The sequence below is a fragment of the Natator depressus genome, chromosome 11 (genome assembly GCF_965152275.1).
Source record: "Natator depressus isolate rNatDep1 chromosome 11, rNatDep2.hap1, whole genome shotgun sequence".
Lineage (NCBI taxonomy): Eukaryota > Metazoa > Chordata > Testudines > Cheloniidae > Natator > Natator depressus.
Window position 1 is genome coordinate 62,800,875 of NC_134244.1, and position 16,086 is coordinate 62,816,960.

At 41.6% G+C, this 16,086-nt stretch overlaps 1 protein-coding gene across 1 annotated transcript in view; it reads left to right on the forward strand.

Annotated features, from left to right (window-relative positions):
* Positions 1 to 16,086, forward strand: part of CCNYL1 (cyclin Y like 1) — a 50,650-nt gene that overhangs the window by 31,896 nt on the left and 2,668 nt on the right. Inside the window, exons 7-9 of the mRNA XM_074968022.1 lie at positions 2,619 to 2,738; positions 5,771 to 5,937; positions 13,667 to 13,829. Of these exons, the coding sequence (XP_074824123.1) occupies positions 2,619 to 2,738; positions 5,771 to 5,937; positions 13,667 to 13,829 (450 nt within the window). The remainder of the gene's footprint in view (positions 1 to 2,618; positions 2,739 to 5,770; positions 5,938 to 13,666; positions 13,830 to 16,086) is intronic.

Sequence of the window (16,086 nt, forward strand, 5' to 3'; positions counted from 1 at the left end):
GCTGGACACATGGGTTGTGCCAGTGCCACTTGTGCCCTCCCAGACTCCGCTTCCCTTTCAGCCCAGAGATCAGAGTCCAATATCATCCCTTACAAAGATAGGAACTTCACCGTTTGCAGAGTTCCCAATATCCTCTGGTCTGTTTTGAAGTCAGTAGTGCTGAGGTCTGTCTGTCTTGAACAAGACTTTACGTTCCCAAATGAAGCATCGGCAGGAGGTGCCAAGTGACTAGTTGCCCCTGACTCACAGCTGCTAAAGCCTTTAACTTAGGGTAGCTCCGCTTCAAAGCATATGTCTACACTGCAGTTAAACACCTGAGGCCAGCCTGTGCCAGCTGACTTAGGCTTGGGCTACGGGGCTGCTCAGTTTCAGTGTAGATGTACAGGCTCAGGCTGGAGCCCAGGCTCTAGGACCCTGTGAGGTGGGAGGGTCCCAGAGCTCGGGCTGCAGCCCAAGCCCGAACCTCTACACTGCAGTTGAGCAGCCCCTTAGCCCAAGCTCTACAAGTCTGAGTCAGCTGGCATGGGCCAGCCACAGGTGTCTAATTGCTGTGTAGACATGCCCAAAGATTCTAGCCTCTCCTCTCTATACAAGTTCAGAACCAGAGACCTAGCCATCTGAGTGCGGTACCACCTTAGATGCTCTCCTTAAAACTATATTGTGTTTCATCAGAGCTCTCTGGGTTAGAAGTCCTTTCCAATAAAGTTGTACCCTATTTCAGACCAGTGAGTGAAGCTGTGGTAGATAATTCTCACCACTGGCCCTGTCTCAAAGGCAGCTGAGAAAATATTGTGCTGAGCACAACTCTTGGTTAAGTCTTGCACCTTGTACCTGAAATCTTGCTGGTTGTGAATGGTCTGGCCAGATGGAAGAACAGAAGCCAGGAAACCTGATGTTTGATACTGGAATCTATCCTGACAGGTTAACCAGTATGCAGCAGTAAAACATTAATTTATAGGCAATTGGGCCTTCATGGCCAAAAGGCAGGTGGACCTCAGGGCAGAGACCTTTTATCAGGTTGTCATTTCCCTAGACAAATGATAGGAGCTCAAAGTCAGGGCATGAGGGCCCGAGCTTGGCTCAGCATCAGCTGTGTGTGGCATGGCCTCTGATGCAGATGAACCTCCTGCCGGCATTATTCCCACGTTTGCATGCCCGTCCTGGAGAGGCCTTTCTTCACGTATGGTTTGCCCAAAAGATCTTGGGTTTCTGTTTGGCAAGAACTGTTCTCATCGGTTTTATTTCTTTTGACATCTCTTAAGTAAGAGCACCATGTCTGACTTCCTGTTTTTTTTTTTTTTGCTTTTTTAAGCCTAGTTTGAAGCCAGCCAGGTCAATGTCAGCTCATTTGATCAGACACAGACCAGCCTCTGCCTGCCTATGTTAAGAATGTTGTTGTTAGACGTATGCAAAGCAGGCATTCAATTCTCACCCCATACATTTGCTGCCCTTTTGCTTCGCTTTGGACTCGAGGAAGAACTTTTTTTTCCATCTCAGTCCTGCAAAACCTGTTTCTAAAATAGGAGAGCCCAAACTCTCACATGTCACCATAAAGTTTTGGATACCAGGATGTCCTATACGTGAGTTGGCCAGATTTTTGAAGACTTTGATTGTTTTTGTCTTAATCCTTATGCCTGTCTTCTCCCATATTCAAAAACATTTTATATTTGGCTTTGGCCTTGCTGTAGCTGTTGGTTTGTCTTACTGAAACTGTTTTGGGATTTCCTTTAAACTTCCTTTTTGCCAGGAGTAAGAATCCTTCAGGGATGGTATCTTTTAAAGAAGGGATAGTTACCTTCTAACTTTGTTTTTCTGGGATCATTTTGCAGGATTTTTTCTCATTCACCACCCTCCCCCTCAGCCTGGAGGGAAACCTTATGAGGTATCTGTATGGAGCTTCACTTTGTCTTTTGAAAAATCAGTGCCTCCAATATTTGTGATTGTGGCTTATTTTGGGATGGAATTTTTGCTTCCTGCTAAATAGGAAGGTTCCGTAGCTGCGTTAGTCCCCCACGGGGTTGGTTCATGCTCTTGCCTGCTGCCCATAGGGAAGAATTACCTTTCAGAACTTGGAATTTCCCTTGCGTCATGCTAGGTAGCTCATGCAGAGCAGTGAAAATCTTGCATGATACTTTCAGAGAAGCAGAATGCCTAGGGATTCCTGATGTATATGTAATTGCCGTTTGGATATAGAAGAACGCAGTGTGGACACTGATATGCCAAGAATGTTACCTACCATCTCGCCTGTCAAAATTACGTACTTCTAATCATCACTCCAAGGATATAACCAAGAAGTGTAACTTCAGGATGACAGAGGCAGTCATCTGCCTTTCATTCAAACCTATATTCTTATAGGAGAAAAATGTGAATTAAAACTGGACTACAAAAGACCAGGTAAAACTATTGCTTTTGTTAGAGACCTCTCCTAATATTTACTCGTATGGCCAGAGCTGCTTTCTATCTTGTATAGAATTTTGTTCCTTCTCTTTCCAAAGCAAAAGTTTGTGTAGATTTGCCTTTCAGACTGGTGAAAGGGAACAATAGTGTATTGCTGTAAAAAGCAGTCCCAAGTAACATTTAGAAGTGCAGTGACTAACTCTAGGCACTTTCTATTTCAGCGGGAAGAAGTTCCAGATGACTACAGCAAGCATGACCCTGATCACAAGCATATTTACCGTTTTGTACGGACGCTTTTTAGTGCAGCGCAGCTGACGGCTGAATGTGCAATAGTGACACTGGTAAGACATACTCGGTCATTCGGTTCAGGCTGTCAACATTTCTTTTCCATTGAACAAGTTGATTAAACTCTGCTGAATATAAGGTAGACGTAAATTGAAAAAGGAGTCTGTCTGGATGTAATGCAGATATAACCGCAAATCAGCATTTATCAATCAGCGGTAACATTTTATTTATAATTTTTCTGATATTTCAGGAATGGCACTTACAGTTCCTTTCCTGTGTCTGCATATGCAAGGTCTGGTCAATTTGTAAAATGAACCATTTGTTCCAATTTGATACTGTTAATGAAAGGTGAATAGTTACTAGTGAGATGCAGTTATAGGGGAATGGTGACAGGGTTATGGCACTTTAACCACTGGGCCACTGGTTGAATCTGGCCCCCGTCAGTAGTGATATTAAAAACAACCACTATTGAATGGCTGTTCGTTGGCCAATAAGAACGGAGTTGTGGCTTCAATATAATTTTAAGGGAAATATCCACATTAGAAAGTTTATTGCCCTTTCTCATCGCACAGATGTCTAGGATTGAATTGACTGAACTGCTGTCTAAATCCTAGAAGCACTATGAAGCGTGCGATGTCTGCCCATGTGGTATCTGCAGTACTTGGTTTCCAGGACTGTCAGGCATGTTAACTTCAAATTCACGTATAGACTTCCCTACTTTTTCTTAACTGCAGATGTAGCAGTGACCTTCCTTTACAAGGTGGCTGAAGGCCAGTGGCCTTTGACATCACGTCTCATTTCACCTGAGGTATGCAGGCAGGGCTTGAAAAATCCATTCACCAGTGGTATGTAGGATAATTTTCCTGGAGAGCAGTGAAACTTTTCTAAAGGGATCTTAAGTAATCAGTTTCACAGCATTTTAAGCTTTCATTTAAAAATAGGCTGCTTGCCCTTACGGTGACTAAGATACACTCTTGGGTAAATTGAATCAGTGGAGCCCTTGCTGCTCATGCCTTTTCCAAGCCACAGTGTACTGAATGTAACTGGTTTATTCAGAAACCTGTGAGCAACAGTAAAACTAACCATGTCCTATTTACTCTGCATGATACCAGAAGGACGGAGGAGTGATGTGCTGGTGGCAGAGAAACAAAATGTGGTTGTGTGTAATAATATAGTAGAGACCTTTTGCAGAAATTGGGAGTTTAGAGGAAGATACAGTAATGGACCACCACCCTAAACACCTCTACAGTTGGGGGGGAATTAACTCCATTTCCCTTCCATCAGTTGAGGAGGTGGGCCTCTTCTAGCTTATCAGATGTATATTAGCCAGAGACTGATGTGGACGATAGAGCCCCATAGTGGGTCCAGGAACAGCACTCTGGTAAGAATCCCAGCAGCTGAGCCACCTTGCCATTGCAACGCTGGAGCCCCTCCTCCCATTTTATCAATATCCAGCTGTTGAGTTTAGTCCTCTGACTGCTTCCAAGTATATTTGATAGTACCTTAAAAAAAACCCATCCAAAACATACAACCATCTCATTATGTTCTTGCCATGTGACTTTGAAAAGTGCGGCAGATAAAGAAACTGAAGCTTGACACTGATTGTCCAAAAAACACTTCCTAACTTATAAAATTATTCTGGGGATGAGGACTCCTGAAATATGGGCTTTAGTTGCCTACTAAAACTATATGGTAATTTCAGTTTAGTTTCACATCTGGGATAGGAAACAATAATGCAGAGATGAGCAGAGGAGGAAAGAATTGCAACCAAAAAGAGGTAACAGAAGTGAGTGTGGCAAAGAAGCGGACTCCTGATGTTAAGAAATGATTTAATAAAAATTGTGACCAAGAAGGCTAAATAACTACATTGAGCTACTGAAACTCTGTAAGCATTTTGTGTTGCTTTCCTAAAGCATGCAGGCATTTTTTACAGGGCAGGCCGTATCTGACCGCAGGCATTCTGGCCAATACACGTATTCGGAAATTAGCATTTCCCCTGAGCTGAAGTTTGTTTTTAAAAAGTGGACTTCAGCCAGTAGGTGGCTCTATTAGCTATTGGAAAAACTCTGGGATTCCAGTCTAAGCCTACAAGCAGAAGGTTAATTCGCTATTTATTAGTCCATTTTTTCCATTCAAAAAAGTCTTATGAATAGATGAAAAAGTATTGAAAACATTGAGGTCGCTAAGCTATAGTTCTCTCCAGCCCCTCACACCCACTTGTGAATGGAGTTTAAAATCTTGATTCACAAGTAGATTTTTTTCAAAAGTAATTTTTTTCTATAAAAGTGCCAGCTGCTTGGCACAGGTAGCCCTGGAGTAAACCAGCATGTACTTGTAGGAAGCGCAGTGTCCGTAAGGAAGCAGTTGAGATTAAAGCTGCTTGGGGGCTGTTAGAAATTGTATCTGAGGAGGTAGGAAATCCATTTGGAACTTTGAAAGTTTTCTACTTGAGGCTTTGTCACCACCTACCTCTCAGTGCAGCAAGCTGACGCGTGAGGGTAGCTCTTACTGAGATGTGTGTGTGGTGGCTAACAATCTGTTTCATTCAGATTGAAGTGGAGATGTGATGTGAGGGAACCTGGATGCCATAATGATGGGCATGGGGCAAATAGATGCAATACAGCTTAAGGCTGTGAAAATTTTTTGCTTAAATGCAGATAGCAATACGTGCTGTCTTGCTTTAAACACACCAGCCCAGCCGTGAAGAGAGAAGGCTAATGCATTAGAGTGGAGTGGTTAATAATCCCGGGTTGGCATTAATGAAAACGTCACAGTGTTGTGAATGACTTTCATCATGAGTCTTACTGGTGCAGCAGAGCTTATTGTTAGAAACTGGTTTTACTTCATGAGTTATATTCTGCACTTCAGGATCATTCAGTCCTTTAATGTCTTGTATTTAAAATGGAATGTGTAATCTTTTTGAAAGTCTGAATGCTAACATTCAGTAATAGCCACTAATTCTGGTAGCTTAATGGATATGGGATAAATAAATGAACATAATTGGTAAAGTCTAATTAAATCCAACTGAACGCTTGTTTGGAACTCAAACTTCAGATTGAGATGTCTAAGATGAGTTCTCTTTCTGTAGGTTTACTTGGAAAGACTCTTAACCTATGCGGAGATTGACATCTGTCCTAGTAACTGGAAAAGAATAGTTCTAGGAGCTATTCTGCTGGCTTCTAAGGTTTGGGATGATCAGGCTGTGTGGAATGTGGATTACTGCCAAATATTGAAGGACATTACGGTTGAGGACATGTAAGTTGCAAGTTTGGTCAATTTGCTGCTTTCTTAAAAACAGTGTTTTTTGGAGAGCTGCCATTATTGTAAAGTTGTCCATTCTAAGGCTGGTGTGCAGTATGGAGAATTGAAATAGTTCATGTTGTCAGGCTTCATTCCCTTGAAAGTAGCATTATCTGTCTGTTAACAGGGAAACTCCAGATAAAAGCGTTCTCTTAGAACAAGTCCATATTGGTGTTACTAATAACTTTTAATTTTTTGCTGTCTGCCATTTTCACTTCCCTTAGCCTGATGATGATAAAAAAAAAAAAAAAGCTAGTTACTAATCGATATCACTTTCAGGTTTCCGTTTGCTAGTGCAATAAAGAAATATTTGGTTTATAGACACAATGGACATTTAAAAAAAAAATCCATTGACATTTAAAGTAAGAATTGGTTTAAAATACTTTTTTGTTGCTTTTGGATTTTTTTGTAAGAGCTTTCAGGATTAGTTGTGATTTCTCACTCCTGGATCCATATTCCAGCTTTCAGCCAAATCAGGAACACTGCTTCCGGACTAAACGGAAGGGGGGTATCTTGTGCCAGAACCTACTGTGGCACATAGGCACCCCTAGTACTGCGACTGCCTTTCTCTTCTGAATGAGTTGTTGAAAGCACTTTCCCGTGGTCTCTGCAATCAGTTCTTCAACTGTACTGCTCATCGTACAAATAAACTTGTTCCTCTTGCCTATTCTTTTTGCCTCAGGTTCTCCAATAGCAAATCTGAGGAAACCGTGAACCACCTCTGTGATTACACATAGGCCTTGAGCCCCACAGCTCCTGCTGTGTTCTTGTGGTATTCTGTGCTTGTGTTGATGGGTAAAAATGTGTGGAGAAGAGTTGGGTTGGGGGGTAATACATTTTTCGGTTTACAGAACATTCACATTGTTTTGTAACCGTCACACTGTGTCCCCCGTGTAGAAGCTTGACTTGTATTTTTTGCCTCAGAGCAGTTCATGACTGGTTTTGCAATGACACTTCCTCACATGGCGCTCAGGCCAAGACCTGACTCTCTGAATCTCTTCGGGCCTACTCAGATGCATAGTTTGCTCAGCAGGCCTTAAAGGCTCTTGACCATGTGTGAACCAGCTGGTCATTAGTTCTTTTGGCACCTTGTGTTTTCCCATCAATAGGGCATCCCAACCTTTCAGCTCCTCAGTGGCCGGAAAGACCCAATATATTGCTTTCCTTAGGACGTCCTGAAGTTTCATACTACTTCAGCAGTGATTGATTCAGACTCTTTGTTTAGCAAAACGTCTCTTCTTCTGAACTGCAAGATGGGTATGCATTAAGACTGGCCTATGCTGACTTCAACTTCAGCAAGCAAGTGGTCAAAACCTTCAGGTGCCTCAGCTTCTGTCAACAGGATTTCCGGTGCAAGACGGCAGGAAGCATCGATCAGCCTGATGCCTTCTTTTTTTGTTCTGAACTCATGTTGCATCAGATTTCTACATTAAACCACTTTATGACATGGTATCTTAAGACCTAGTTGTCTCCTGTGCTTTGGAAGCATTGCGTATATTGAAATAGAGGTTTGGACTCCCACAAGGTGTACTGGTCTCTGGGCTGATGTCTATGGCTGAGCCTCCTGTGATGGTCCTAGTGTTAACACACTTACTCTCGTAGGTTAGCTGCTCTTGCTTTTGCAGAAACCTGCAATGCTTGTTTGGGATTAAGGCAGTTTCAAAAATGATTTGAGAGATTTAGATGGTAAGGAGGAAGAGAACTCTTCTGATGCAAAGCATCTCTTTGCTGGGGAAGAAGACAATAAGCAAACTCTTTCCAGGATGATATTTAATGTTTACATAGTATTTTAAGACTCTGAACATGAAAATTACTAACTTTCTGGATTTGGCTTTCTACAAACTTGAAGATAAGGTCCTTTAAATTTGGAGACCATCTAGGATACAAAGCAGACATATTAGTGTATCTGGGAATAGGGTAATAGTACCCATCCACTTCCTTCTGAGCTAGTTGATGTTTGTGTCCTGCAACCCCAGCTGGGTGAAAGATGGTAGGTAAGTAGTACCTTCAGCGTAGGAACACCAAGATTGTTGCATCACACTCCCTGTTCGATCCTGGTTCTAATGATGACTTCTGTCAGATTAGACATGTGGTACAGCACTTCAGGACCATCATCAGAAACACTGGGACACCTTTGGATGAAGATTTGCCAATTCACCTCGATGGCAGGTGTCGTCATTGGAAACTACCTGTACTTCATGGACAGATGCTAACTAGAGCTGTGTTAGACAGCCCAGGCACTTGTTAATTTCTCTTCCCAAACAGAATAAAGGTTCTCAAAAAGCTGATTTGGCAGGGTGGAGACAGCAGTGGTATCTGTCTCCTTGGACATTAGTGAGATGACAGTATGATGTTTCCATGAGAACAAGACTGCCTTTTTTAAGACTTCACACACACGTTCAGCAGAAATTCAAGAATCTGCCATAAGATGGATGGGGAACATCTTTTAGGCAAAAGTTAAAGGCTGGTTGCAGATGCTAAGCTCGCTCAGTCCAGTCCTCTTCCAATCAAGTATGGAATAAAGAGACTGCATCAGGCAGGAGCCGGCCCACGAGTCTGGTTGCAGGGTTGCTTACTACATCCAAAACTGGTGGTCTGCCTTCCTGCGAAAAGCCAGTGTGTTCCTAGGACCTAAGACAAGTAGTGTCAAGGTTTCTGAGGTAGGGAAACCAGCCAGACTACCAGGATCTCTCTTTCAGAGGATCTTTGCTGTAGGGACACCAAAAGCCTTTTTACCTCCACTTCCCCAGTAAGCTTGCATTGCTGTGGATTTGTGCCTCTTAGGCATTAGCTAGCAGGGCTAATTAGCTTCAGAGAATTCTCCAAACTGCCCCCTTGCGAATGCAGTTTGAGATGACAGGCTGCTCCTGAAAGGCCATCAGAAAAGGGGAAGATTTTATTCTAGCTACTTTCCTGTTTCCCCAAATGATGACAGGCTGAGGCCCATCCTGCATCTGAAGTCTTAAACACTTCAGGTTTCAGGACAGAGAGTCTACATCAGGTAGGAGTCGTCAGTCTGGAAGATTCTTCATCTTGCTGCTTTTCCCCACCAGCCTTTTAAGGGCAGCAATATGAAGGCCAGTGCAGGATATCAACTGAACTACCTGTTGTGGGTAGATTGAGAAGAAGCCAGGGAGGTAAAATAGCAGGTAGGGTAACTAAAGAGCAGAGGAAACATTTCTTTTGGATGTGTGGGGTAACTTGACTGAGGTAAATTGATGTGGCTGTCTGTCTGCATAACTAGGAGGCCTTTGCTGGAATACTTTCCAAAGAATTCACTTGGCCAGCTATTTGGCTTTACACACACACACTAAAACTAGGTCACTCCTTCCGTAACCCCTCTTATTGGATTTGTATGGTGATTGGTGCACTCAAACTGCATGACGTTTTATATTAATATGAACATCGTGATATTATTTACATCTACTCAGTACCCATGACCTTGTGTTCTACATATGTTTTTGTTCTCGTAGAAGTGACTTCATGTCAAACTGAACATCAAGCTCCAGGGACTAATCCATTTTATTTAATTCAAATGAGGTAGCGCTTAGGACAAATACTAAATTACCTACTAAGGTGGTTTTAACTGATACCTTTAGTCAACCTGCTAATGTTCTAGAGAAGGCCCTTCTCCCCAGAACCAATGTCACTAGGCTTTTATATGGCGAGGACTCAAGCTCTCAAAACCCATCAGCTCTTGGTTTCAATTTACAACTCAATAGGCTCGGTCTCCAAGAGAACATTGTCAAAGCAGCAGTTTAATTATATTTCTTAGTTAATCTTGGTTTTATCTCTGTTCTCAATTATTTATCGTCATGGTATCTGAGCACCTCAGAGGATCCACAAAGCATTGTACATAGGGAACTTCACACTGGATTCGGTGCTTCACTTCTCCCAGGTTCTAGCTAGCTCTTCTGTGTGTTAACAAAAACAATTAACAGCCCGACAGAGTTATAATTCCAAGTACACGTTCAGCCTTATTCAGCATAAGGCAGTTGTGTGTGTGCTATAACAGTAGGCATCTGGTTTCTTTCTCAGTGGTAGCTTTACAATGCAGAAATGTGACGTACTCTGCATATGTTCCCTAAGCACTGTACTTTGGATTCAGCCTCAAACTAGGGCTCAACATTTGATCTGTTGGTTTTACAGGATTCTTTCCCCAGGATATTTTTTTTTTTGAGAACCAGGGTCACACATTTCTCTTCCCACATAGTAATTGTACTTTCCGAAGAACAAAACCTCAGAAAAGTGTTTTGAGATAATGATCCTTTTAAAACCAACCAACTTTGTGTTTATCATCCTTCACACCAAAAACATTCCTCTGTTACTGTTCAAGGTATTTCCCTTGGCTTTTACTCTGTCACTGCTTGTTTTATACATACCCCTTTCCTGCAGACAGGTCTTCAAGAATGGGGCTCTATTGACTGTTGTGGAGGAGAGAAGTGGAACTGGTGTTCTTTTAGCAGATACCAGTTGTGATAAATCACCATTCACCTTACCTCAAAGCATTCTTGAAAAATTTCACATAGGTATCACTGGTACAGCTGAACTGGTGTTGGCAATGCTGGGGAATCCTGCTGATTATTAACAGTCAGCATCTCATCCTTTAACCCTGCTGGGAGCAAATTGAATGGACATAGGGCTGAAAAGAAGTTTAATTTTTTTAAGATGTTTTTCACTAGTGTGGACAGTTGCTGAGTTGAAGGTTCTGTGATGTTTTTGATCAAGTCTCTCGTGCACATGGAAAACTTTCCACCATTGGATTGAAAGGAGCTGGCATTCTAGGAGAAGGTTTATGTTTCACTGCAGGGGCTGGCCCCTGCTTGAAACTAGAAGCTTAGAACTCTGAGCTTGGAGTTTGTGCAGAACAGACCCAATTGTGGTGGCCTAATGTGATCTAGATCTTTAGGAAACTGCTACTGGTAAGTGATTTCCTCTTAACCAAACTTAACTTAGGCCAAATTCAATCTCACAGTGTCCCTTTAATTAGTACTTGGCAGTGTATTTATTTGCCAGTATTAGCTGTTCTGCTATTTTAAACTGCTTTTCCAATGGTGGGAATTAAGTCCTTTTGTATGTTAATCCTACTGAGCGAAACACTTGGGAAAGAATTTCAGAAATGGTCATGTTCTGATGTTGGAGACAGCTTTGTAGTAAGTGCTAAGTTTGCTGAAAAAGTTAAGGAGAGCCTTATTGTTTGAGTGACACCAGAGCAGCAGTCCCAGTGCAACTTTTATTTTCCAAACAATTGGGCCATGTCTAAACACAAGCTGCTCTGATTTTAACTAAGGACTTTTCTAAATGGGGAAACTTACCAGGGACCCGTACTAAATAATTATACTGCTATAGTTATTCTGCTGGTAAATTTCCCTGTATAGACAAGCCCTCAATTAATTTAGAAACAGATCTAACTAAACTGGTGTAACTCCTTGTGTGAACACTCTTAAATCAGTTTGTGTCACAAGGGTTTATACCAGTTCTACTTAAATCAGTTTGGTGCAACTTTTTTGTGCAAATAAAGCCTTTCACTCTCTACAGCTGTTGGATGTAGCTGACTCCTAGTAACCTGTATGCTTCATTTTCTCTGAGCTGAAATTTGGAAGATTGAGGACTATGATTACTCTTTCATTCACACCCCTACCCACCTGAGAGTAAAAAGAAAAGGAGGACTTGTGGCACCTTAAAGACTAACACATTTATTTGAGCATAAGCTTTCACGAGCTACAGCTCACTCTGAGAGTGGTAATTGCAGAACTGATGAAAAAGATGCTTTACAGTTCTACAGCCACTTATAAACCAAGTAGGCAGTGCCACAGAAGAAGGCATATTGCAGAAATCAACTCACTTTCCATTATTTATAACGCTACTGAAGTGCTTAATTTTGCAGTGTGGTACGGTACTTGAGGTCCCAAATGCATTGCTTAGCTGTTAGAAAATTAGCTTTTTGGGGCTGTGGAAAGTGAACGCTATCTGAAGTTCTCTTAAGGGTATATGACTTTACTTTTGATATGAAGGGCAAATGGAGAGGCAACGTGACCAAAAGTAAAGCATCACCATTCTGTGTATCGTCATCCTCTGCCTCACCTCAACCTCCCCAGCAGAAAGGTTGGACCAAAAGACAGTTTCTTAATTTCTTAATTGAAAGATTAAAAGAAAATTAATTTGATATTTGGAAATTCTTCTTTGCTATAAACTTTTCTGCCTTGATGGAGTTTGTCTAATCAGTGACCAAATTAACCATGCAGCTGCTAATCCTGTCAATTACATTGTGCAAAAGAGGGAACATGCTGTTCATTCTTTCGGCTACCTACATTTGTACAGGAAACACATGGGTATTATGCTTTTGCTGGATTTTTTTTTAAACTGCTATTAATAGACTTGTTAATCCTATGAAGTATTATATTTTTTACACAATTAAAATGTATTAGTGTAGCAAGAACAAAAGGGGTGATGAAGAGCATTTATTCATGGGATAAATCAAGCCCTGATCATCAAAACATTCTGATTTACATTTCTATAGGCTTATGACCATATGAACAGGAAATTAATTTTGGCAGTAGGTTCAATGGGACTCAAGTCCACCCTGCTAGAAACAAACACAAAGCTACTATTCACATTATGAGACCAGCCATCCAACCCAAGACACAATCTGGATGATTCCTCGGTTCGTTTTCCCTCTGGTGGGTAAAACATCCATCTTAAAAGCTTCCCAAGAGCAAGAACAACTTACTGAATTTTTTTGTGGCTTACCTTTCAAATTGCATATAGTTTGTTTATTCATCTGCTCACTTGTGTATTATTCTTGGGAACTATGGTGCTGTTCTCAATTAGCGTTGAACTTCATTGCCTATTTCAGGTACCAGTTTATTTCTAGGTTAATTTTTTAAACTCTTTATTTCTTTGTAAAATATCACTGGTCTGTTTTGATATCTGCAGTAGCCAAAGAATGCTTCCCCCCCCCCCCCCAATGTAACGGGCCTCTTCCCCCCCCCCCCCCCCCAATATTTTGGACACTACAGATAGCATAGTGAGTCAAAGCTAGTGCCTGTGCTCTGACAAGTACTTTGTTATCCTGCCTAATGCCATTGAGAAGAAAATTCCTTTTCTCACCTAATGCTGCTTGCTTATTTATTTACTTATTGGAGATGAATCCATGTTGCCTCAAGAGGCTTTTTTCTCTGAGATAATAGCGGCAGCTCTTCATAGATCCATTTGTTGCCCTGGTGATATGACTACTCCTTTTGTTGGTCCGCCTCTACTTCAATAAACCCCCTTCCTGTTATCAGCCCGGTGGAAATGTCTGCAAGTTCTTCAGAGCTAATAAACAGCATACATCATTCCTTTCATCTGACTTCTATAGTGGGGCCTTATGAGAGAATGAGAATGGAGTAGGACTTGTACAGCTGCACTAATGGAAGTCTGAAGAATGAACCTTCTAAGTCAGGAGAGTGAGTGTGCAACAGTGCAATAACCTTTTCTCCCTAAGCTGAAGGTGCAGGGGCTCAGAAGCTGTACCTTGTTTTGAGCACTAGCGAAGTAATCCATTGGGTTTTGAAAACAGTAGTACATAATTTGAAGGACTGATGTAAAACTGGTCATTGTGAAAGTGACTCGTGGTCTGTTTAGCTTGACTTGATTGCAAATGTTGAATCCCATTTCTTTGTTTCCCTACTACCCTTTTTAGGAATGAGATGGAAAGACACTTCCTGGAGCTGCTGCAGTTTAATATCAATGTTCCTGCCAGTGTTTATGCCAAATACTACTTTGACCTTCGCTCCTTAGCAGATGACAACAACTTGAATTTTCTGCTGGAGCCTCTTAGTAAAGAGAGAGCACAGAAACTGGAGGTAATGGCCTGAGACTTCGTGAGCAGGGCACTCCTGTGTCTGCATAATAACAGCATCTCTGGCTAATTATATTATGTGGTGATTAGCAAAACTAAAAAGCTTTTAGAGTAGTATATTAGAGAGGTTTAACCTCTTAATAATGACAGTGATCACTTGTAAAACACATTGGTGCTTTATAACCTAAGCAAATATCCTGAGGAGACGGAGTAAGAGGGGGCTACAGTCTGTTTAGGTCCTTGAATAAAACACGAGGCATTAGTTTCTGGAACTGTAGTTCGGCTAGGCCACTTAGTTGTAAAAGCTGTATTCGTAATGGACTGTGTTTCTCTTTCCCTGGTCGCTTCTCCTTTCCAAGCACCCTGAAACATCCTATTCAAACCTGTTGAAATTATACTGGCTGCAGGTTTCCATAGCACCCAGTGCACAGCTCCTTTTAGCTTTAAAGGAGTTCTTAATGCTCCTAATTATGATTATTAAATTGGATGTTTGGTAGCAACTGTGAAGGTGGTAGTTTCATTTCACAACTTGAAAAAAAAATCACGGTGAACTAATATCCCTTTATCAATGGGAAGCACTATTTTATGAATAATCTTAAATCTGCACTTTCAGTGTTATGTACTATTCCTGACCTAGCAGAACTTGGCTAGTAAAAATACCTCCTGCCAGAGAGTCCTTATAACTGCTCAAGATCTCCATTACTGTTCTCTAGTATTCAAGTTCACATAATTAAAATAGACCTTGCTTTTCACAGCACAAACCTTTCGTCATGGTTGCTTTAACATGATACTGGGGTACTATGCAAGGAGAACCGTTTGAACGACACATAAATTACCTGGGACTCCCAGGCAAAACTTCTGTCAGGGTCAACTCAATCCCTTCTCTTTCTGAGGTAGATACATTGACTACCATGCAGTTTGGTCTTTAATTTGAGACCTTAAAAACAAAGACTGTGTGTAGACACTAAAAGGTCCGATAGCCCCTTTCATAATAGAGTTTTGCTACGTTAGTCTTGGCCCAAACCACTTTTCATCCACACCCCAGAAATCATGCAGCGTGCTGGGTTCTTACCTCCATTTCAGGAATGGTGGTATTCCAGGAGCGTTACAGGTGGACTCACTGACCCTTTGAAACGGTAGACAAGACATGCCTAACAATGGTGCTGTGTCATTTGATTACTTTTCTGCAGTTTTTTGTTTTGCTTTTTGGGTGTTTTTTTTGTTTTGTTTTTTAACCTTTAGGTAACGTTAAAGCTCATACTGTCACTAACTGCTTCTGTGATTAGAGTGCAGCTCTGGGCAGGGAATGTCTGTTTGTTTGTACAACACGTAGCACAGCAGGGTCCAGGTCCAGGATGGGGGCTCCCAGGTACCACTGTACGACAAACTGAGTTCGAGCACTCCAATACTACTACTACTAATATATTCCTCAGAAAATTGTTCTCTGATCTGTCCAGTACATAGGCAGAAGTGGATGACTTCTGGACAGGTGTGAGCCCCAGTTTTGCTGCAAATATTCGGGTACCTGTTCAGTATTACTTCACTGAGCGATCTCAGTACAGCATATGATTTGCCACACCATACTCACTTCTGTGTGTGTGTGTGTGTGTGTGTGTGTGTGTGTGTGTGTGTGTAAATTGTAAACGTTCTAAACGACAGGATATGCGGTAAATATTTTTCAAAGTGTTTGCTAAACGTTTCTGAATTTTAAAACAAACCTGCCTTTGGCTTAAAAACACAAAAAGGTCAGTTTGGGAGCTTGTCTTAAGCAGTGAATTAGTATTCCAGCAGATTGAAAACTGATCTGCCCCATAGGGGGGAGTGGGGCTTAATGTGACACACAGGTTCCTTATGATGGATATGCTAGCATTAATGCCAGAGAGGTTTTGTCTGGTCTTGCAGTGGGGGCTTGTGCAGCCAGTGTCTCAAAACGTGCCACTCGTGAGCCAAATGAATGCCTCCAGAGGGAGGTTGACAGAAAGAAATGTAAATAATTATTTTAGAATACACTTAGCAATTTATTCATGCTGAGAAGCACTGCTCACCTTTTGAACTTTGAGAATATTGGGCTGTGCAGAATGGGTGCTACCCTAGAGGGAAGGTGCAGTCTTTTTTTTTTTTTTTTTTTTTTTTTACTGAATGAGTGAAAGCTCATCTGGTGATGGTGGTAAATTTTTAATGGAAGTTAATACTCACAACTGACATTCTGAGCCTAATAGTAATGGGTCAGCATACAGATAGAAAGTGACGCCCTTCTGCAT